General features: G+C 36.8%; 2 protein-coding genes across 3 annotated transcripts in view; one reads left to right on the top strand and one right to left on the bottom strand.

Annotated features, from left to right (window-relative positions):
* The window catches only part of LOC138703169 (alpha-1A adrenergic receptor-like), an 885,279-nt gene that overhangs the window by 676,772 nt on the left and 183,991 nt on the right, over positions 1-24,516 (top strand). The gene's annotated exons all lie outside the window — the stretch shown is intronic.
* Positions 1-24,516, bottom strand: part of LOC138703168 (glucose dehydrogenase [FAD, quinone]-like) — a 190,593-nt gene that overhangs the window by 115,961 nt on the left and 50,116 nt on the right. Inside the window, exon 2 of the mRNA XM_069830834.1 lies at positions 5,801-7,392. Coding sequence (XP_069686935.1) covers positions 5,801-7,324 — 1,524 coding nt within the window. The 5' untranslated portion in view covers positions 7,325-7,392. The remainder of the gene's footprint in view (positions 1-5,800; positions 7,393-24,516) is intronic.

The following is a 24,516-nucleotide window of genomic DNA, read 5'->3' as shown; positions in this document are numbered from 1 at the left end:
TACTACTGATCCTTCTGCTACTACTACTGCTGCTAATTCTACTGCTACTGTTGCTGCCACTGTTACTCCTTCTGTTGCTGCTACTACTGCTGATCCTTCTGCTACTACTACTGCTGCTGATTCTACTGCTACTGTTGCTGCCACTGTTACTACTTCTGTTACTACTACTACTACTGATCCTTTTGCTACTACTAGGTTGCTGCTGCTACTACTACTACTACTGCTGTTGATTCTACTGCTACTGTTGCTGCCACTGTTACTACTTCTGTTACTACTACTACTACTACTGATCCTTTTGCTACTACTAGGTTGCTGCTACTACTACTACTACTGCTGTTGATTCTACTGCTACTCTTGCTGCCACTGTTACTACTTCTGTTGCTGCTACTACTACTGATCCTTTTGCTACTACTAGGCTGCTGCTGTTGCTACTACTATTACTGTTACTACCGCTATTCCAACTACTACTAATACTGCTGCTACTACTATTAATACTACTAGGCCTACTCATACTGACTCTAACTGCGCACATGATATAGCTTCTTAAATAAATGTAATAAAGTGAATTATAAAAACCTTTTAATTCACGAAAAAAAGTGACAAAGAATTCATACGATCCCTGTAATTTGCAAAACGTTTATGTGCTCGGTTGGGTGTTATTCTGATATTTAGGCATTCATGAAGGCATTCTAACGCTCATTTCATGTAGTGTAATTTAGTTCCAGTAGCAAATCCCTTAATACATCATCTTTATGCTAACAACGCCATATAATCAACAAATCTTATTTATTTCTTGAGAAAGGTCAGTGCGGTAGCTTTCCGTTGTTTTCCGCACACCACTCTCTCCTTCGCATCTTTTAAGACTGCGGACATAACATGAATACAATTATTGTACATTTTATTTTCTACGGCAGTAACTTCCTCATCTGAAAGTGTTCTATTAGCACCACTGTACAATCAAAAGGCAACCCATCCTATAGGTATGAAATAAAATGATGTAACTTCGGCACTTCTCGTAACGTTATTAGTTGCAAATAGAAACTTCACCACACCTAGAAATACCTATGTCAAGAGAAATCCTGACGGATGCCATTTGGATGTGTGGGTAGTTATTATAAACGTCGTTATGGCCAGCGTCCTCGCAGACAAATTTCTCCACATTAAACATAATCATTAAAGCTGCTTTGCTCTACCTTACAAGAAAATGAAGGGGATTATGATGTAAGCAGACAATATTTCTCTTCGCTTTATAGCCTACGACAGCGAAAACTGAACAATTACCCAGCATTTAGTACCTTATAAGCTGACTAATTATTGCATTAGCTCCTTCAGACTTAAGGTACGTGTTTTATATAGAAATGAGATCTATCTTTTCTTCCAAAATATAGCTCACAGTCATTTATTTTTATTTACTCATTATAGGAAGTGTGTAGAAAGAAGTATTAGAGTACTGAAAATTATAACCTACCGGTACATTAATTGACACAGGACATACCAAGGAAATGGATTTGGCACAATGTTTGTCTGAAATATGAAAACGTTGTGCTAAAATATAGGACGTTGAAAAGTAAACAAAATGGCGATTTACTTGATATCGACTTAAGACTTTCCTTTTTTCTACGATAGTGCTTAAAGTTACACTTTACCTACAGTTATTAGTCCGTAAAGTGAGCATTTAAGATACTAGTCCGTAAAAAGGTAAGTATTCACTTTACACACTACTCAAAAAATCAATACTTTCGCGCCTGCGCACATCTCACAATTTACGAGATATTGCATAAGGTCAGTTCCGCTCCCCAGTCAGATAAGAATAACATGAATACTTATGAATAATTTCAAGTTAGACATATGGTCGAGCATAAAAAATCGTATGAAACTTGCCTGTAATGGTAATTAAGACGCGAGTATGTTTATGAAACGAGAGCAAGCGAGTTTCATAATTTTCATACGAGCGTCTTAATTACTACCATTATAGGCTCGTTACAAAATGTACTATTTTAGCATTCTGATTATTGCGTTATTTGTGTCTTTGTTTTATGAAGAATTTTAGATAAGGGCAAATAGCCATAGTAGCTGACGCGTCCTTTTTAAACCCCACTAACTAACTTGAAATTACAGGAGAATGGAGAAAGTTACACAACGCAGAACTGCACGCATTGTATTCTTCACCTGACATAATTAGGAACATTAAATCGAGACTGTTGAGATGGGCAGGGCATGTAGCATGTATGGACGAATCCAGAAATACATATAGAGTGTTAGTTTGCAGGTCGGAGGGAAAAAGACCTTTGGGGAGACTGAAACGTAGATGGGAGGATAATATTAAAATGGATTTGAGGGAGGTGGGGTATGATGGTAGGAAGTGGATTAATCTTGCTCACTTAGGGACCGATGCGGGCTTATGTGACGCCGGCAATGAACCTCTGGGCTCCTTAAAAGCCATAAGTAAGTAAGGGCCTACTGAAGGATGTACTGGAAGGACTGATGTACGGGAGTTGAGTTCGGGGCAGAAGAAGATATCAAATAATAGACGACATTAAGATATGTGGATCATATGCAGAGACTAAGAGGAGGCAGAAAATAGGAAAGACTGTAGAATGCTAGGTTTTGCAGTGAAAGACCTACCCTTGGACATAACACTCTGAATGAATGACTTAAGTCATTCTAAAATCAGTGGCAACACTGTTGATATTCAGCTCCCCCAGCAGTGACTAATGTGAGGTGGCAGTATGAGATAGAGTGATGCCTGATATGTGTTATGTGTAAGTTATGAAAAATAATAATCTCATTATTTATTTAAAATTGGGTACAAGAACTCACTCAAAGTTACGCTGCTGTTAATGATTATGAAGGTGTACTAATTATTGATGATGTTCCAATTGGAATTCTCGTAGATTCTGCATATTACAATCATTTTTAGAACACAATTTACGATCAGTATTGCGCCGGATGTGTGGAAATCTTTTGAATACCCATCTCATTGTGCTTCGCAATGGAGCTGCTTGTCAGGTGGCTGCCCAAGTGGTTAACTTACTTAACAGGTGGAACTGGTTATTTCTGGAGCATCCTTCGTATTCTCCGAATATATGTCCCTGGGACTACGACCTTTTTCCTAAGATAAAAGAACCACTGAAAGGAATACGCTTCAGAAATAGACAGGCCAATATAAGAGATGTGGACGGCAACCTTCGTCTTCCAGAGGTGTGTATTGGGTACGTGATACTGGAGGAGATTACGCCTGTGGGGCATTTTAAGTGTAGTAATTTTGAATAAATTTATTTTTCTTAATTAAAATGTTGATACTAATTTTCGAATGACCCATGTAGGTCTATTAAGTAATTTAAAATATGAAGTACAGCAGTAGCTACACACGTGGACAAATTATTAGACTAAAACGTTTTCTTAGAGACATAATATAATTCGTCATATCAACTATCAGTATAATTCATAGAGTCTCTATTGTTGTAAATATGATTGTTTACATCTTTTGGTATATTTTTCCAATGCTTAAGTATATATTTTTTTCTGGTTATGTTGGTATTACTGGTGTCTTAATTACATACTGCAGAAGATATTCTCCTATGGCCTGCAAGAAGACCGGACATGAACGAAATTGAAAATCTGTGATCTGCACTGAAGAAGAAAGTGAACAAAAAGAGGCTTACAACAAAACATGGACTATTTAAGCACTGTCTGATATCTGGCTAAATGATGCTGATATTCAAAGAAAGTGTCAAACTTTGGTTTCCAATATCCCTGACAAAATCAACGTGTTAATAAAGAATAACGGAAGTTCACAAAATATTAGTAACCTCCAGACTCAATTTTCTGTTCATTATATCTGTGCACAATACATTTTTGTTCAATATTTCTACCGATAAATACAGCTTCGTTGCACATATAACTAATTTAGTCTAATAATAATTTGTCCACATCTGTATATTGTTTTGTTTGTTGCGAGATCGTCAATTGCCGGGTACTGTATGTACCTTACAACCGCCGTTGCTTTGCAGGCGATGGCTGCTGTCTGCTTTTAATTTATCTCCCCCTCGTTGTACAATGGCGTGAGTGGTTTTCCTTGACACTGTTATTAAAACACGGGGATGAAAGTGAAGAAGCACAGCACTTAGTTATATTAAACCTGCAGACCGCAGACAAGACCGCGGCTAATTTCGCGTCTTTTCATTCTCACGTGCTCCTCCTCTATCTTGAGAAGAGAACGAGGAAATAATAAACGCGTGTAACAATTATTATTGTTATTATTATTCCTATTTTTACTATTATGCCTATTATTATTGTCATTATATTATCCTGCATATTATTAGTGGAAACTAAGAACACAAACATACAAATATAGAAAAAGAAATAAGTGAAGGATGAAGAATAACTGTAATGGTAAAGTCTATATTGTGGGATAAAGGCACTCTTAGTAAAATAAGAAAGCGACAGGGCATTGGAGGTGTACGTACCTCAAAAAAATTATTAGACAATAGTGAGAAGATTTCTAAATTAAACACACATTAGGCCCTTTTCCAAAGTATTTTTATTTTTCAGTTCAGAAACTTGGACGTTTAATTCACGGGAAGCAAATGAATGACTGTCAAGTGAAATTACAGGAGAAGAGGGTAGGACAATGGAACGATAGAGAGGAATATTTTTACGATTTAAAAAAATTATTTAACATTTATTTTTTCAAAATTCAGAATGTTGGCAGTTCACTGTGCAGTGATGAAGCGTTTCCCTCATAACTCATAAACTTGTCAACTTTTTCATGTTCTCTCTCTTTTATTTTATTGCTGAAACTCATGTTTACAATATCATGCTTTTTCATTTACATTCCTTAATAAATATATTTTTTTTTTAATTTTGTGTTAGACGAAAATACTGATATTTGACCATTTTTAAATGAATTTATTTTTTATCAGACAATCTATCAAAGGTAGAGAAGTGATCTTGCATCATATTGTAGATATGACATACATAAATACATAAAACATATTTCATCACAGAATGTTGGATAGTTTTAGAGTTATGTGAGAAACGCTTCATCACAGCACAGTGAACTGAATTTTGAAAAAAAAAAAAAAAAAAAAATTAAGTACTTTTTTTTTTAATTGTAAAAATATTTTTTTTTCATATAGCAGACGGACAGTGTTTTACACATACTAATTTTCATTGTTGTACAATGAACAGTAATGCAGGAAAAAAATGTTGAATATTTCCAAAATTTTACTGCTGTAAGCTGTACCTGACCCCTTAAAGAATTAGTTTTCTTTCGGAGACTAGTTTCTAAAATGTTTGTGTTAATGGCGAATAAACTGCTTGATATCAGCATTTTTTTCGTTTATTTGACAATTAAAACTAGAGTTTAGTGGAACATTGCCACGCGTCACTGCGGCACTTTGCTCACACTATTAACCTTCCGAAGACAAAATCATTTTAAGTTTGTATCTGAGAATAATTTATATCTTGTTTAAATTTGATATTTATTATTATTATTATTATTATTATTATTATTATTATTATTATTATTATTATTATTACCTTTGGGGAGGCCGAGGCGTAGATGGGAAGATAATATTAAAATGGATTTGAGGGAGGTAGAATATGATGGTAGAGACTGGATTAATCTTCCTCAGGATAGGGACCAATGGCGGACTTATGTGAGGGCGGCAATGAACCTACGGGTTCCTTAAGTAAGTATTATTATTATTATTATTATTATTATTATTATTATTATTATTAACGGACACCCGTGCGCTCATATACGTAAAATACATATTATAGTGACGGTACTTACGAATTTGACTCCTTCCACCAGCACGCGTAGGTCGTATTCGTCGTCGAAGTAGTTGGCGTAGAGCACGGGCGTATGGAAGGGATTCCTTGAGCGCAGTTTGACACGTCCTCGGCTCCTCGGCCGCAGGAGAATGGGCACGAGGCCGAAGGCGTCCCGGCCTGCCACTGGCCCGAACACTTGACGGTAAAGCTTCTCCGATAAGCCCAGCACCCTCCTTAGGCTCCCTGCCGAGTCTCCGGTGAGGGCTCCCGGTCCGAATACAATCTCCATGTCAGGCCAGTCGTAGTCTGGGTCCTGAGGTCTAGACCCATTGCTGTACTTAGTCTGGATGAATGCCACTCCTTCTGCTCCCCCCGGCAGAGTCAAAGGTCCTCTTCTGTTTATCAAGTAGTCTAGCGCGTATCTTGGACTCAACATCAGTCTCCTTTCGATTAGGCTGACAGAATCGTTGACGAGAAATGCAAGCGCGGATACGGCAACGTGGTCCTGCAAATTGTAACCAACTTTAAGGTCTTGTATGACAGGAATGCCCATTTCCTCCAGATGTTCCCGAGGACCCACTCCAGACAGCATGAGTAACTGTGGGGAGCTGACAACTCCAGCTGAAAGAATCACCTCTTTACGTGCCTTCACAATGTGTGTCTGCCTGTTCTTCACAAACTCAACTCCAAACGCTCTGTTTGTCTTCGGGTTTATCAGCACCTTGGTCACCTGTGCTTGCTTTCCGATGTGGAGGTTGGGCCTGTACCTGATGGGTCGCAGAAATGCCTTAGACGCGCTGCAGCGTGTGCCGTTTCTTATTGTTGCCTGAGCGTAAGAGAAGCCCAATTGCGACTCGGCGCTTGGATCTCGTACTGGATGACCCATTTCGCGCCCGGCGTCCAGAAATGCAGTTGCAAGTGGCGTCCTCCATGGTGCTTCCTGTACATTGAGAAATCCGCCCGAGGCATGGTATGGCGAGTTCTTGAGTTCTGGTATGCCGATATCTTCCGACTTGAGGAAATACTGCAGGATGTTTTCGTAACCCCAACCCTTATTGCCGAGTTCCTCCCAGAGGTCGTAATCGCGACGATTGCCTCTTGTATACACCATGTAGTTTATAACACTTGTTCCACCCATTACCTTGCCCTTTGGCCACCTGCACCGCTTTTCCTCCATCCCGCGACAGAATCTGTCGTCAGGCTCCGTCCTGTAACCCCAGTTGAATCCCAAAAACTGCGCGTAACTTGCCATCAAAGGAATATCGGTGATAAAGTTCTCTTCTCCACCAGCCTCAAGAAGAAGAACGGACCATCCTGGTACCTCTGTTAGTCTGTTGGCTACCACGGAACCTCCTGTACCTGCACCCACTACAATGAAATCGTACTCTGGGCTGAATGTTCTTGTATCATACGTCACTCCCTCAGAGTCCTGAAGACCGCCTCGAAATAGTCCTAACAAATTTTGTAGGAGGTTTTGCGAGTTTGCCACATCAATTAACACCACAGCCAGCAGGAAACGCAGCACAATCCGCACGCCGTCCATCGTTGCTGCTTTGCAGTCAAACCGAATCAGGTATTCATATGAGGAGCGGCTTCTGCAAGGCACTAAATCTGCAACAGATGAATATTTCAAACGAATTAGTAAAGAACACACTATGTGTGTCTAAAATTGTTCATTATGTGACAGTTCTCGTAAACAAGCACAATTTTAGTTTTAAAATATAAGTTATAATTTTCTGCATTGCAAATTCATTTGATAATCTATACTAATAATACATCTGTAGCCAAAATTTTTCTGGTAATTTTCGATTTTCCAAAAATAATTGGTGTTAACATGTATAATTAACCATCCTGAAACCGAAAATCGCATTTTTGAAATTTTTGTTTGTATGTCTGTCTGGATGTTTGTTACCTTTTCACGCGATAATGGCTGAACCGATTTATATGAAAATTGAAATATAAATTAAGTTCATTGTAACTTAGATTTTAGACTATATGGCATTCAAAATAGTTTATTTAAAAGGGGGGTTATAATAAATCGAAATATCTCCCTTATTATTAATTTTCGTGAAAAATGTTACATAACAAAAGTTTTTTTAAAGGTGATTTCCGATAAGTTTTATTCTATGCAAAAGTTTGATAGGACTGATATTTAATAAGATAAATGAGTTTTAAAATTAAAATAACGCCATCTAAGGCGCTGCAATTAAATAAAAGCAAATGACTTCGTCTATAAGGGGCCTTGGACAACAACATGTATAATTAACCATCCTGAAACCGAAAATCCCTTTTTTGAAATTTTTGTTTGTATGTCTGTCTGTCTGGATGTTCTCTGAACAAAATTATAATATTTTAATTATTTAACAATTAAGAAATATGTTAAAGTAATTATCATTGAACTAAATGAGTGGTCTCTTGACCAAAATGATCGCATTTTAATTATTTGAATACAATTTAAATTAAGTGACATATTAAAGGATTTATCCTTCTATCAAACACGAATGTTCCCTGGACCAGATGTCCTATTTTAATTATGTAATTACTTTATATTTATTTCCAACAAGTGCAGCGGAGCGCACGGGTACAGCTAGTTCCTAATAATCCTAAGACAATGTAATTAAATACATATAAACTAATTCTACAAATTAAAAAATATATTATCACATTATTGTAAAAATTTTCAAAGGTCAATCATTTTATGCTAAGAGAGTTCCATTAGGCATATTTTAAAATGCATTATTATTTCATCTACATTATTGTTTTATGTATTTGAATAAAAGTTTACTTTTCCATAGTGCTGATATAATTTTACTGAAACTAGAGATGGTGTAAAACGTGATTTTTCACTCACCGGTGAAGCAGTGACAGCTCATTTTCCATCACAGTGATTTTAACCAGTGATTCAGTGATTAGAGGCAATTTTCAGTTGCCAGTGATGACGACGAGAGACCTGCTCTATAGAGCGTTCTCGGATAAGCTGATCACTATTAGAGCAGTGATCTAGTGAGTGGGGACGATTGGGAGTGATTTATCACTGCGACCAATCAACTGTTCTGAATTAATTATTGGAGAATGTGATCATGATGCTAGCTGCATTGGTGTTAAAATAATGAAAGGAATAAGACATTATGTGTGCATTGACAATGCAGAGAAAAAATAGAACTCAGAAAAAATATAATACTATGATGAAATTAGACACATTAGTTGAGATTATTTGCGGAATTTAAAAATAAAAATATTTAACTTAAATACCGGTATTATGTAATTTTCATTTGTCAACATATGTAATAAAGGTGGTAAGTGATGTGTGGTTGAACAAAGTGATATTTGTAGGCCTACATTGTTATATTAATCTTAATAATCCTAGCTTCACCCTTCATTTTATTCACACGTTCCACAGTTATTTAGTATGGTTAAATTACTATAATACAGGTAAATATTAGTGGTAATTCTCCAGGAAAGCTACATCCAAGAAGGTGAAATATTCTTTAGCTTAACTGACTTCTCTGATATGTATATAATGATAAACACATGACTTTAGTTTGCAGGTACAAATACTTTCAAAATAAAAATCTTTTGATGCTTGCCAATATATTCTTATGCACTGTTGTAGCCTCCTTTCTTTTGGTTATTTAACGACGCTGATCGACACTAAATAACCAAGTAGTTGATACAGCGTCGTTAAATAACCAAAAGAAGGGAGGCTACAACAGTGCATTAGAATATACAGGCAAGCCTGAAAAGATTTTTATTTTGAAAGTATTTGTACCTGCAAACTAACTAAAAGTTATGCCATATCATTAAGTTGTTCAACTCAGCACTCAAATTTCAATATTTTCCATCATTACAGTCTTAAAAAGAACAAAAACCCATGTAATGTCAAGCAATTAAAATTGTTCAACAGGTGGCAGAAGTGAGACATTGAGCTATATGTTGAAATCACTGAGAAAATAGTGATACGATACAGTTGTTTCTGATGGAGTGAGTAAATCACCGCTTGATCACTGTTTCACTGGTTAACGAACAGTTCACTGACTGCAGTGAAAGTGATATTTTAATCACCGGTGAAAAATCGCTGCTAGTGATTTTACCGTGCATCTCTAACTGAAACCCACATAATACCTAATTCAATGCATTTCTCTCTTACATCAATGTACGAGTACAAAACGCATCTTTGTATTTAAACATGCACTAACTTTGATAAAAGAGTATCTCAGGCATGATAATGTAAAGATATCTCAAGTAAATAATGCATTAAAATAAGAGAAAATCAGTGGAAGTACAAAAATTCAATCGGGGTCCTCTGGTATGCTATTTAGGTCGTTATCCATTAGGCCCCACTGACTGGAGGGGAAACGAGATGAAACTGATGGGTAGTCATGACCTCAGACAACACAGTTTTGCATATGTAGAGTTCACAATGGGCAAAAGCATGCCTAAGTGTACAGACCCGTCCCGGGTAAACCCTCGTAGAAGCAACTGTCACCAGATACCAAAAACCGTTCCCAAACATTAGTGGACGCCATTTAGGCGGTTTCGTTGGTATAAACATTCATCGTCCAGCACTAACATTCCTCTGGCACCGGGATACAGTCGTGAACCAATGCATAAAGAAGCAACTAGAGGTTAGTCAACCTTCAGATCAGTAAACACGAGTGAAAGCTCTCGGTACATGTGGTGCAAATGCACACGAAATCGCAATTGCCCGTCTCTGCTGTAGGTAGAATGAAATTTGTCATATTTACAGAAACCGTAGAAACCTGAAAGAAATCGTTTTCCTATCCTCCCGGCTACAAGTATTACTACAATTAACACCAATATGTCCGTGTTCGTGGAGTAATATCGCACTCTCTACGCTGCGATAAAGGGATGGTCCGACAGAAGCCATGCTGAAGAGTTTTACTACCTTTAAAATCCCCGATCTCGTGGTTATTCGGGATTAGGTCTGCGAACTTACAGTGCTAATTGGAAAAATATCAATTCGGCTATAAATGACGACTATCGATGTTACAGGCCCTCACGGTGTTCATTAAAGCGGCGTCTCCAGTTGAAATAGAGATAAATTTAAACTGAAGCTAATGGATGCTGTTTGATAAATGTCAACAGTATCAAAATTAAACTGAGTTCTACGTTCTACTCTCTTAGTTTTTACGCTTTTGTGTTGAGACAGTTGAACAAAAAGCGCGATGTACTGAAACTAAAATTGGACGCTGTGAAAATTAAAGGACTACTTGCTTGAATTACCCCGATATCCAACTGCTCTCTTAGCTGCATTTACCATATTCAGCAGCGACTCTGCATGAAGAGACAGCATCAAACGCTTCGTACTGGCTCATGTAATTGGTTACACTCACTACATAAACATTCAACCTGATATCTGTACGCATTCACTCTCCTTTAGTTCCTGTAATCCAGATTCATTTGGAAGCATCCTTCTGCAAAGCCTATATTACATCTTCAGATGTTTCGAATCAGATATCTGAAGGATTCCACTCGACACGGGTTTTTATTAAACTTACTTCGACCATGCACAGGGAAATACGTCACTATCACTACCACCATCGTCATCACAATAATAATAACAATCATCATATCGTTGGCATAATGAGATTTCAATGTGTTGTTATTTTGGATCTTGTATTTTAAAATTTGAATTGGGAATATTATTCATTCTACTCATACAAATGTAATCATTAATACCTTATGTTGTAGTTTCTAAAATACAGAGTTTAGATACGTAATGTATAACCTAACAAATTTAGATCGGTGTAGTACCGTCCTCCAGGCGAAGAGTTCTCACAAGCCCCAAACATGTTTTCGTCGTCGTCTTCCTAACAAGTATTAGACAGAGTGGTCTGTTACGGTCTCAAACTAGAATTTTCAGCCCATCTCTTCTTCGGACGATCTAGAGATCTTTTGCCATGCGGATGGTAATGAAACAGTGCTTTTGGAATTCTACATCGATCCATTCGTTCGAGATGACTCTTCCACTGAAGTTGATATTTGCTGATGAACCGCATAATGGGTTCTATTTGAAGTTCTTGCATTATGTCCTCATTTTTTATGATCCCAGCGAGTATATCCAACTGTTGCTGTTATTCTACTGAAATCTTTATTCTTCACAGTCCACGCTTCACTACCATAGCTTAGGCCTAACAGTGGCTGTGCTAAAATTTTATACAAGCCTATTCTTGTGTGTCTTTGTACTAGTGAAGGTTTCATGATTTTATTAATGATCCCTATTGTTTTATAATATTTCCATATTTTTTAGCAATATCTACTTCATCATAAGGTGATAGTGTAACATGTTTTTGTAAATGTGAGAATAGTGTAGGGTAGAGAAAAACATAGCACAATATATATTTAAAATATGTGAATACATCTTACTATGCCAAATTTTTATACAATTAAAATTTTCTTCCTCCATTAATTCCTATATTCCCAATCACCATCCTGTAATCCTCTCGCTTCCATCATGACAATAAACACCTTCCAGCCATATTTCCATAGACACTTCTCTTCTTTTGTTCCCACTTGGAACCCATTCTGATGTCCTCTTTCGTAAACCTATTTGCATCCATTCTTTTAACATATTCAAAGCATCGTAATTGTTCTGTTTCCACAAAATGTATAATCGAATTTTTAAAGTTCAACAGTAGAGAAAGGCATCTAAGCAAAAGCATGTGGTATGAACTGCTAGCCAACAGAAGTTGAACTGTTGATGTAGTGAGTGTTCAGAAGAGACATATGGAAGAGGTTGATGTACTTTCTGTTCACGAGTTATATTCACTTAAGATATCAATCTCTGGACAATAGCAAAAATCTTGACTATACAGAAAACTGAAGCTATGGAAAGAATTATTCTTGTTGCAGACTGTCTTACTATCGCCTCTCGATAAATTGTGACTCCTCATAGCAAACATTTATGGTAAAGTGAGTACAGCAGAGTATGTTCAGCCACAGCTTATCCATTTTTTCAATGCAGTTGTATTAGGATTTATAAATGTGTCCCTTAGAATTTCTGGAATGATTCTGCTCTTTAAGATACTCTAGAGGGTATGAAAAATGAATTTATGAAACTGAAGTAAGTTCAATTCAATTATCGTCACAAACATCATCATCACAACCATAGTAACAACTTAATTTCAGCAATCATAACAACCACAAGTATCATCACAATCACAATCATCATAATCACCATAACCATAATAATTATAATTAGGGCTAGGATTTTGATGAAATTGCATCTTTTTTTCTAGTAAGCCAGAAACATGGCTGCTTTAGTATTTATAAGTTATGTGATAAACTGAGTGTTTTAAGACATATTTGTTAGGGAATATTTTGCATTTTTTGCCTGTTTCAACTCATGAGAGTATTTTTTGTTCTATTCGGTCATTTTTGAGGCATTTTCATTTAATTTTGGCTATAAATCCCCATTATTAATGTAAAATAATGTTTATTTCCTTCGATATTTTCTTTACATATTTTGTCCATTAATACTCATTATTTTGTATAATATTTTTATCGTTTTTCTACACAAATATTGTCATTTTAACGTAGTACACCCCATGTAATGGATCAGTCCAACCACTCCTTCAATATAGACTCCTCTATACCTGCTAGTTCCGGATAAGAGTGGCCTTGTGGTGGACTACATCGAACTAAATCAAGTAAAATAATTAATTAAAGTGTACTACTTAGAAAAATTATGTAAAATTAAATAAACATGAATGTAGGTACTAGAATTTAATTTAATTACTAGTCTAAATATTAAGCAGTACTAAACCTCTTTTCCTGCTATGCCAATTATGTAAGATCAATTTTATGGCATTTTAAGGGCATTTTTGAAAGATTTTAAGTCATAAATGTATTGTTTTTTGAACATTTTTTCATGACCTATAGGTCATCAAAATCCTGGCCCTAATTATAATCGTAATCATAAACATCACAACAATTATCGTAATTATAATCATCATAAATATTGTAAGTACAATAATCATAATCATCACTACCGTAATGATCAGAACAATAATCATCATTCATAATCATCATAATAATCATCACAACTATAATCATCATAACCATAATCATCAATCATTATTAAAAACACAATAATCATCACAACCATAATTCATAATCATAATCGTCACAATAAGTCATCACATCATATTCATAAAGATCACGACCATATTCGAAATTATTATCAGAACCACAATCATCGTAATCATAATTATCATCGCAATCATAATCATCATCGGAACCAAAATCATAATCACAGCAACCATAATCATAATCATCATAACCATAATCACAAACATAATAATCACAACCATCGTCATAGGGAGTATTATGTTATTATTTATGCTAGAATCACATAAATTACCACCGAATTCGTTACAATCATTACCATTATATTACTCCCTTCGTAATATGATCGACATAATCACTGTCATCAATAGCATTATCATAGTAAAGTTTACCAAGAACGCAAAAAGCAGATATATCTGTGTAAGAAGCTTCTCACCACTTTTTCTTTACAATTCTTTGGCTCCGTGCATGAAATCCATAACCCTCATTTAAACCGTTCTGACCAAATCAAGAATTTAACGCACGGAGGTCTGTTGTTTCCAATGAGCCTCAGTATGTTGCCACCTTATATCGCTACTGCAACTTTGTACACAACACACACAATTTGAGGGATGATAATGATGTATGAAAGGTCACATTAATATTCTCATTTTTTTTTAATTTGAGTGTTATGTGTTTCATGCACGGTGCCACAGAATTGTAGTTGTACTTCATAAAATAGTCTGAAAATGGCATTTAATGTGTTACACACTTCTAGCCAGTTATACAGTGCGCTTCAAAAGTCACGCATATTTTCTGCTACAGCTAAATGGAAATGTTTTTCGAAAAACGCTCGGACACGACGAACAGTATATTTTAAAAGAGACTTTTTAACAAAAACAAACCATTCTTGATATTGTTCTTATGAGAGTTATGACGTCATCGGATACATTTTTAAATGACACCCTGTATTTTTCTGTACACAATCTGAAAGATTTTATTATTCTCCATAGTTACACAAGCTGTCAAACGTTGTTATTGTAACAATAGTAATATGCGTTACAAGAACGGTATGTTGAAGTTTTCATGTTCGAGGAAATGTTTGAAAAAGCGAAACGTAGTTAAGCTTTTTTAATTTCCGAGAATTGAAAGAAAACACACCGCTCGTGTATCGTACATTATTTTGTGCGAAGATCGTTTATTACATACCTGAAAGAGGAATTTCTAATTAGTTGCAATGAAATCTCCATCTTGGTTTCTGTTCAATGACGGCAATGTTGCAAAACAAAAATATCTATCTTCAACATTATTGCTTTAAAATGTTTTCTGTGTTTACTATACTCCTGCAGGCCGTGATATACGTCTGTCTTTTTTTCCCCCAGTCTATAAATGCGATTGATTTTTTCATGGCTTCCTTAATGTTACTTGCATCACGAAATGCAGTAACTTTAGTGGAGTTGTAGAGTTTACTTAATTGTTGCAAATATTTAAAAACAATAATTAACAGTGCAATTTAGATTAAATTGCAGTGGTAAGTTTCCAATTTATAATTATTACTATGTTAAACGTCTCTAAAAATAATATGTTAAAAGCCTAAAGCAGTAAAATGAATATGTCACTTAAGCGGTAAGAAGAGGGAAAGTGTTATGTGTGTTAGGTTGGGAATACTGAATGTGGAATTTTAGACTTTCCGCGGATTGGTTTTGTGCGGAAACCAAGCAAATACACACGATCTCGCACAAAATAAATAGTTGGATTTCCTGGTGTTATGCAAGCAGTTTATTTATAGAAATTGACAGAAGATAACGATGTTATTAAGTGAAAATGAGAGAATTGAGATTTTAATGATGATTGCATATGGTGTCAGGAAACGTACACAAGATGAATTACAGTATGTGCACTTTTCAATGAAACACATCCACAGCCACCCCCTATTTATCAACCTACTGTAAGTAGAATACAAAACAAATTCAATGAAAATGGACATGTGAGAGATGTCCAAAGATTTGGTAGACCATCATCAACTACTGAAGAATTGGAGCTAGACATTCTGAAAACAGTGAAAGATAATCCACTTTCTTCACTTACTGAATTACAATCTACATTTGATGTATCGAGAGCAACCATTTGGAGACTGATGCGTCGTAATAAATATCATCCTTATGAAGTGCAGCCCTTGCAGGAGCTAATACAAGATGATGGAGACAGAAGATTGCAATTCTGTTAGGCAATGATCAACCTTTATAATAGAGACCCCAATTCCGTATCAAGCTTGCATTTCTCTGATGAATCTACATTTTGTCTGAATGGAGAAGTGAATAGACAAAATTGTAGGTACTGGTCAGAAATCAACCCACGCTCGATGGTAGAAACTCACACGCAATTTCCCCAAAAGGTAAATGTATGGGCAGGGATTTTAGACTTTTTTATGATACAGTGAATGGAAACCTGTGTTTAGAATTTTGCGTGAAGAGTTTGCCGTTCTTCACCCAAACCTCCAAGATCCAGACTTATCTAATGATTCCATCTGGTATCAGCAAGATGGGGCTGCTCCTCATTATGCTGCTCCTGCACAGCAATATCCGAATGATAGATGGGTCGGAAGATGAGGATTTGTAGAGTGGCCTGCAAGATCGCCGGATCTTTCCCCTCTTGATTAATTTCTATGGGGTTATTTGAAATGTATAACCCGACCAGAATGTTATTACTCCTGGTCTTGAGGCGCTGCTGTTCGTATAAACTACGTCATCTTTTCTCGGTAGGAGGCCGAGGGTTGTTGAAAGGATGGACGAATGTGTACACAGATATGTTCCGATTTCTGCCACGGGTGATAACATTCTGGTCGGGTTACAAGATATTTGCTACGAAGCCTGTTGATATTGATGAATTGAAAAGAAGAATGCGAGAGCAGTGTCACCAGCAGTCTTTGAAAATGTTAAACAGAAATTTGTTCTGCGTCTTTCACATTGCCAAATCGTAAATGGGCAACATTTTGAACATTTAATTAATTGAACATTTGCATCAGTAACACATTTTATTTTAACTATTTATTTTGTCACAACGTTTTTTTTTTTTGTATAAAACAATTGATAGCTGGTTCGCTGAGTTTGCTCAATGGTAGCGTGTCTGCCTGAAGACTAGCCGGCTTGCGTTCGATTCCCGGCGGGGTCAAATTTTCTTGTAAAATTTCTACCTCGAGACTAGGAGAGATGGCGGTGCACAACTTCTAATCACTAGATTGTGCACAAATATGCCTGGGTTAAATTTCAAATCTCTCCTCAGTGCATATGAAGGGAAGGCATATTATGTTACTGTTGATAGTGATTCGCCCCTCGGATGGGGACGTTAAGCCTTGGTGCTATTCGACAGGAGTAGGCTACGCGTCTGCATCGGGTTTCCTCTTCTCCCTTCCTCACCTCCATCATCTTTCTCACCCTTCTTACATTACACTTACACGAACACTTAACATACACTCACCCTAGTACACGACATAATTCAATTCTTTACAGATACACATCATGCATAACGTGGCCCATCGAAGTGGTGTGCAATTTGAAAATGGGTCACAGTCCTGCCATCTATCCGCAGTATGCGGAACCTGAATCACATAAACTGAAATGGGTAGGCATTAGATACAAACACACAAAAACTGATAGCTTGCGTAGCCATGGAAAATAATAAAATCTTTCAGACGGAATACAAAAAAAAACACAGGGTATCGTTTAAAAATGTTTCCGATGACGTCACAACTCGCACAACAATGATATCGAGAATAGTTAGTTTTTGTGAAATAGTCTCTTTGAAAATATACTATTTCATGTGTCCGAGCATTTTTCGAAAAACATTTCCATTTAGCTGTAGCAGAAAATACACATGACTTTTGAAACGCACTGTATGAATTTAATCACTAAAAGTTCCGTACATTATTCCACGAGACCAATATTTAAGTCCAGTTCAATTGGATAAAAATTGTATTTCATGCGGTTAATTCTGTTTGTTTATACAACTCCGTGCTTATGTTAATGTTCAATATTTATTCCAAATGGATTGTTGCGAGAAGCTTCGTCAGAGCAGCACGGATATGTCTTGAAACTGCGTCCGCCGTAATATTTAATTAAAGTGCGACGTGGAGTTTGTCTTCAAGTAGCGAGGTTTTCCGCAACAGTTGGAATTTGAATGAAAGGCGGAGACTTCATAAAAATTTACCACAGCGAGTGTCCCAGAGTAATACAGGAAAATTACATTAGTGCGCGCACAGTGACTTCACTTCAGGCAGCAGGGAAGGAAACGACGAATTCAAAGATCTTATTAACTAGTAAATAAAGAAACCTATGCAGAATTTAATGTACAGTAGTGGCAAAAAAACCGGACCGACCCTCGTAGCTGACTTTAGAGCCTTGTTCACTCCAGAGCACGATAGACTGGTAACTAAGACTTTCGTGGTTCGAATCCTGCCTGAGAAGGACACTTTTTTTTGTTCCTTATTCAAATTTATTCCCATTACTTTTCGATTGCAGTTATATATTACTACTTCAGTAACTTATTATTCCCAGAACATAAACTTTACCAGCAATCGAAAAGTATTGGGAATAAATTTGAATAAGGAAAAAAAAAGTTTCCTTCCCAGGCAGGATTCGGATCACGAAAGTCTTAGTTACCAGTCTGTCGTGCTCTGAAGTGAACAAGGCTCTGAAGTCAGGTACAAGGGTCGGTCCGGTTTCTTTTGCCACTACTGTACATACATAGTATAACATTACATATCATAAGGATATTGAGTGCTCAACTTTAAGGGGACGCTATACTGAAATTACTAACCTCCATGTTTTTAAAGCTAAATTAACAAAATTATCACTGGTGTATCTGGTTAATAATAACACATGTACAAAATTTCATCCCTCTATGACAAGTGACTTGCATTTTATTAATATCTTAGTAAAATATTGTATCACTTTATATAAGAAGTCACATGTGCCGCAATTTACATTATTTGTAACAAATATTCACTTACATGATTCTTCATGTACATTGGAACAAACATTACTATTCGGTTTTTCTGCACCATGAATCGGTAAATTACTAGGGAATTTGTACTATTATTATTATTATTATTATTATTATTATTATTATTATTCAGTTGTCTTCTATATTGCTGTTATTTATACTTGCTGTGTATTTTTATACTGGTTGAGTGGAAGAGAAGATGTTATGGTCGTAACTCTCCCAATAAAAATAAATCAATTAAATAAACCACTAAATATTGTAAATTGTAGTAAAGATCACCGTAGTATCAGTCTTTATCACTATAATGAATTCTGAACAGTCTGCGTGGTGTGGTTTTGAATAATGAATAGAATGTCAAATGTAGTACAAACAAGATGCAAGTGTTCCTGATAGTAGCCTACCTGTGGAACAAGGCAAACAACGTCACCCCAATGTAGTGTGATACAGCATCCTTTTATGATTTAATTGCTTTTTTATCTGCAAAAAAAGTTTTTTTTTAAACAGTGCGTCTTTTCTGTTTTGTCTTTCTTCCCTGCCTATTTTAAGGATCATAAATGGTTAAACTTATATAATTTGAATCAGAATCAAGAGTGCAATAGACTTGTGGAATTAAATGTAGATTGTCACATTTAAAAACATAACTTTGTGTTACGAATTTCTATAACATTCTGTATAATTTTCAACTACACCAAACAGTAGGCTTTGCTCAACCCTTTAATGTAAGATGGTATACAATTATTTTTATGCTCGACCATGCCGAAATGTAGTAATTATACACCTGGTAGCAGTCCTGTAATGCATGTCATTAAAGTACACCTATTCATTAAAGTTCAGGTTTTCGATTATTCTCGGATATGCAATCGAAAGACGAGGGAAACGTCACGGAGGCTGGAAATCCAATATTGTCGCAGAAGGTTATGTTCTGTTACTATAATAATTAACGTTAATTGTAAATAATATTCAAATAAATTCAATTTGTCATCTCGTTTTTCAATTCTAAATCAATTTCCAGGTTATACATTCTCTGCATTACATCAAGGTCAATGACATTACTGTTCCTCGGAAAAAAAATCAATACTTTCGCGTCTGAGCACATCTCACAGTTCACGAGCTATGAACAAGGTCTCTTCCGATCTTCTGTCAGATACAAATAAAATGAATATTTCTGAATAATTTCAAGTTAGAAATATAGTCGAGCATAAAAAGTCGTATGAAACTTGCTTATAATGGTAATTAACCCTAGGATGCATGGCGGGGGTCTTTGAGGCCTTTCATCAATTTTATTACTCACTTAAATGTGTTAAAATATTATGAAATTGCACCAAATTTCATGTATTCTTCTAAAATATATCTAATAACATGTTGTATGATCATTTAAGGAGACACATTACAATAAACTGTTTAAAATTAATGTTTGTTAATTCTACGTGTATAATGCACAGCGGGGGTCTCTCAGGCCTGTCCTGCTTTATTCATTATACAGCCATACAATTTTATGTTTTACTGCTAATATGTGAATGTTGACACTTCTGACATTTGTATCCTAGTGGATTGTTGCAACATTTTAATTTTATAACCATTTTTGGATTTAACATTGGCAGAGTAAGCTGCTGTTCCCAGTGCTGTGAAATGCAAATATTTTTATTATTCTAATTGTGTTTTTTGTGTCTTACTAATAGAAATAATATCCACCGCTGTAGTCTCGTGGTAATGTGTTCGCTCCCGAACCCATCGGGCCGGAGTTCGATTACCCCCTTGAGACGAGTTGCGTGTGTGAGGTTTTTCGGGGGTTTTCCCTCACTCCTATGGATGAATATCAGGTAACTTTATCGGGCGTATGGAACTCCACTCATTCTCGCCATTTCCTTTCCCCCTCCTCATCATCCTTTCCTTATCATTCCGGTTGTCTTTCTTGGCCTTTAGATCACGCCTGAGGCGGCCCTTCGATACTCCTGACGCTCTCGGCCGGCCTCCATGGATATCTCAAAGAACGGTATTTGGTGACCCAGCAAAGGAACCCACTCCCCTCCACTCCCCTCCCGACGGGAGGGTGTCCTACACCTCAGACCGTTTGAGGGGGGAATGTGGTGGAGGCTGTTGTGGTGGAATGGTACACGGACTTAGAGGGATGACGGGACTGGTCGTTAGGGTGTTAGAGTTTAGGTCGGTTCGGCGTGGGTGCGGTTGTTGAGCTCCAACTCATTTCAAGGGCGCACAATAGGCCTCAGTTCCGGTGTATAGGGATGTTTCCCTTCCGGCCTCATAAGACCACATATGAAGCACAGAGTCAACAATCCAAACTTGAACATGAATGTCCTTCAAGCATTTGCCCGGTGTGGAGTCAAACGGCCCGAGGAGGTGGATATGGATTTCATCCAAGAATAATGCCAAAAAAAGAAGATGCTTTTTGTGCCTACGTGACTTAGAAAGAAAAATTGCTCAGTGTTGTTCAAAATGTTCTAAGAATGTGTGCAATGAGCAAAGTGTTCTTGTTTGGGAAGACTGTTTTCAGTAAAAGGGCATTGGACTTCACTTTATGTAATAATAATCCGAGGTACGACAGTCCATGAAGGACCATGACCGACCAGCAGGCTGCTGAACTCACGTCCATATACCGAAGAAGAGGTGGACGATCATCCAACAAGAATGTCGGTATCGTGGGGTTAGCACGATGATTCGCCCAGCCGTTACAGCTGGCTTTCATAACTGGATTTCGCTACCTATCATAGCTCCCCAAGTGCATCACAATTCTGGGTGGGCATCGGTCCCATACACTGGCCGAATTTTCAAGAGAAAATTTCATTCCTCATGAGAAATCGAACCAGCGCGCATTTCGTAACGCGAGTCCTAAGCAGGATGCCTTAGACCACGACGACACAGCGCAGGACCACTTTATATAATGGAACTATAATTTCAGAACTTGTGCATATAGAGAAATTTTTATCATATTTAGCTACTCAAAACATAGGCCTATACACAGTGTATAATTATTCTATTATAGCACTATATTGAATAACTAACTGAATAAAAATACCACAACATTGAAATTGAACTTGAAAGATAAGAATATCCATTGAATTTATAATGGGGGCCTTTGAGGCCTTTGAGGCCCCCATTATGCATTGATGTAAGTCCAAGAGGCCATGCATCCTAGGGTTAAGACGCTCGTATGAAAACATACTCGCGTCTTAATTACTACCATTATAGGCTCGTTGCATAATGTACTATTTAGGTACACTAACATTCGCTAGTTTCATTGTCTCCTGAAAGTTATGGAACACAGTGTAATTTTATTTATTCTATATAGCGAAAGCGAAATGTATTTTTCTTTTGTGTTTTGGAGAAGTTCGAAATCCTAATTAATTATTCAGCATTTGATATTAAATAGATTCTTCGCCCACCTCTTGCATACGATATCTGATTACAATAAACAAGAGTTCTTGAAAAACAAGGGAACGTGATTTCTGAGTATTTCTCAGATATTTTGTTCTTTAAGGAAGTAATATAATATGCAAGGAAGAACTTCGAAAACAATTTTCACCAAACAGACAACAGGGGATCGGGAAGACTGGCGAAACAAAGAGACCACGCGTTTCTTATTCCTGAGATAATTACGTCATTAACCTAATATGAAACCCTATATCGAGCATCGTAAGAAACTGTATGATTTATACCTCCACCGCATGATATATATATGGTAATTTTAGACTACTCAACGATGTAGTTGTCTTTCTGACGGTCTTATTTTATGCAAAATGTATTTTATTCAAGTGCGAACTATTTCTTTCAGAATGTAATAATGTTCAGCACTTCTAACTTTACAATTAAAGAAACTGGTTTCAAACTCCAGTTGAGATTATTTGTTTAAATACGTGTCGTGATATTTCTTCATTAAAATGCTAGGCTATTCCTAGATTCTTGCTTCTTCGATTTATTCCTCAATCATTATGACCTTCATCTTCTCCTCAAATAATCATGGTGAAAATATGAACCTCCTATTTGGTCTTCGTGCATTAAGACTTCCATTGGGGGCTCAGTCGTAAGAATTCTGATGGTTACCTCAATCCTAAACAGCATTCATACTTTCATTTAATCATTCATTACTAATTCATTATGTTACATTGTACCGTATTTTGAGTATCATATTCCAGTCGAACTTGTATCGTAAAACATCGAATTCACTCTATCCCATTGTATTGCAGAATATCATACTTTAACGTATGATATCGCACTGTAACATATTTCGAATATCATAAAGTCGTATCTTAAATTGTCGTACATGGTACCATGTTGTACCATAGCGTATTATGCAAAGAGTTCACCAGGGAAAATGTTTCGCTCAAGTAAATGCCCTCGGCCTTCTACTGTTAAACGAACGTACATACAAAGCGACTCCCAAGGAAATAGTGTGTATATTCCCCCTGGATAGAACATAGGAAGATTTCACAGGCTGAAGAGACGCAAGGTTAGAACATTCCATTCAGTACTCTTCAATGCAGTTTAGTTTAGTTCGTGGTAATGCAGTAAAAATAAATTAATTGCGCTACAGCCCATGAAGGGCCAAGACCGACCAGCCGGCTGCCGGCCTCACGCCCACATGCCGAAGTAGAGGTGGACGCTCATCCTACCAGAATGGAGGTATCGTGTGATTAGCACGATGATCCCCACAGCCGTTATAGCTGGTTTGCGAAACCGGATTTTCGCTACCTATCGTAGCCCCCAAATGCATCACGATGCTGGGTGGGCACCGGTTCCATGCACTGGCCGGAATTTCATGAGAAAATTTCTTCCCCCATGGGGACACGGGCAGATATTTCACTGCAAACCCAGCTTTCTTCAATCTTTCCTATTTTCTGCCTTCCTCTTCGTTTCCTCATACGATCCATATATCTTAATGTAGTCTATGATCTGATATCTTATTCTAACCCGAACTCTTCTCCCGTTCACCGTTCTTTCCAGAGCATCCTTCAGTAGGCAGTTTCTTCTCAGCCAGTGACCTAACCAATTCCTTTTTCTCTTTCTAATCAGTTTCGGCATCATTCTTTCTTTACCCACTCTTTCCAACACAGCTTCATTTCTTATTCTGTCTGTCCACTTCATACGTTCAATTCTTCTCCTTATCCACATTTCAAATGCTTCTATTCGTTTCTCTTCACTTCGTCGTCCATGTTTTTGCCACATACAATGCCACACTCCATACAAAGTACTTCACTAGCCTCTTCCTTAGTTCTTTTTTCAGAGTCCGCAGAAAATGCTTCTTTTTCTATTAAGAGCTTCCTTGGCCATTGCTATCTTCCTTTTGACTTCGTGGCAGCAGCTCATGTTACTGCTTATAGTACACCCCAAGTATTTGAAGCTGTCTACTTGCTCTATCGTACTACAATTTCTATGCAAATATCCTGGATTTTAATAACCATCTGATTCAACAATCCAGAATTTAGCAAAAAAAAAAAAAGAGAGAGAGAGAGAGAGAAATCGACTCATTAAAAAAAATATTCATAACTGGAGAACGCCTGATAACTTCGATTAGAACAGTTTCTGAAGAAAAAGTTCAATAGAGACCTGCACATAAGACATCACCTTAGAAAGCGACGGAAATGTTAAAACCAAGCCTTATAAGACAATAAATGGATCGTGAATTACAAAACTCCACAATTTGCATTTTTT

Source organism: Periplaneta americana, chromosome 7 (genome assembly GCF_040183065.1).
Source record: "Periplaneta americana isolate PAMFEO1 chromosome 7, P.americana_PAMFEO1_priV1, whole genome shotgun sequence".
Lineage (NCBI taxonomy): Eukaryota > Metazoa > Arthropoda > Insecta > Blattodea > Blattidae > Periplaneta > Periplaneta americana.
The sequence above is the reverse complement of the archived record's forward strand: the minus strand, read 5'-3'. Positions and strand labels throughout refer to the sequence as shown.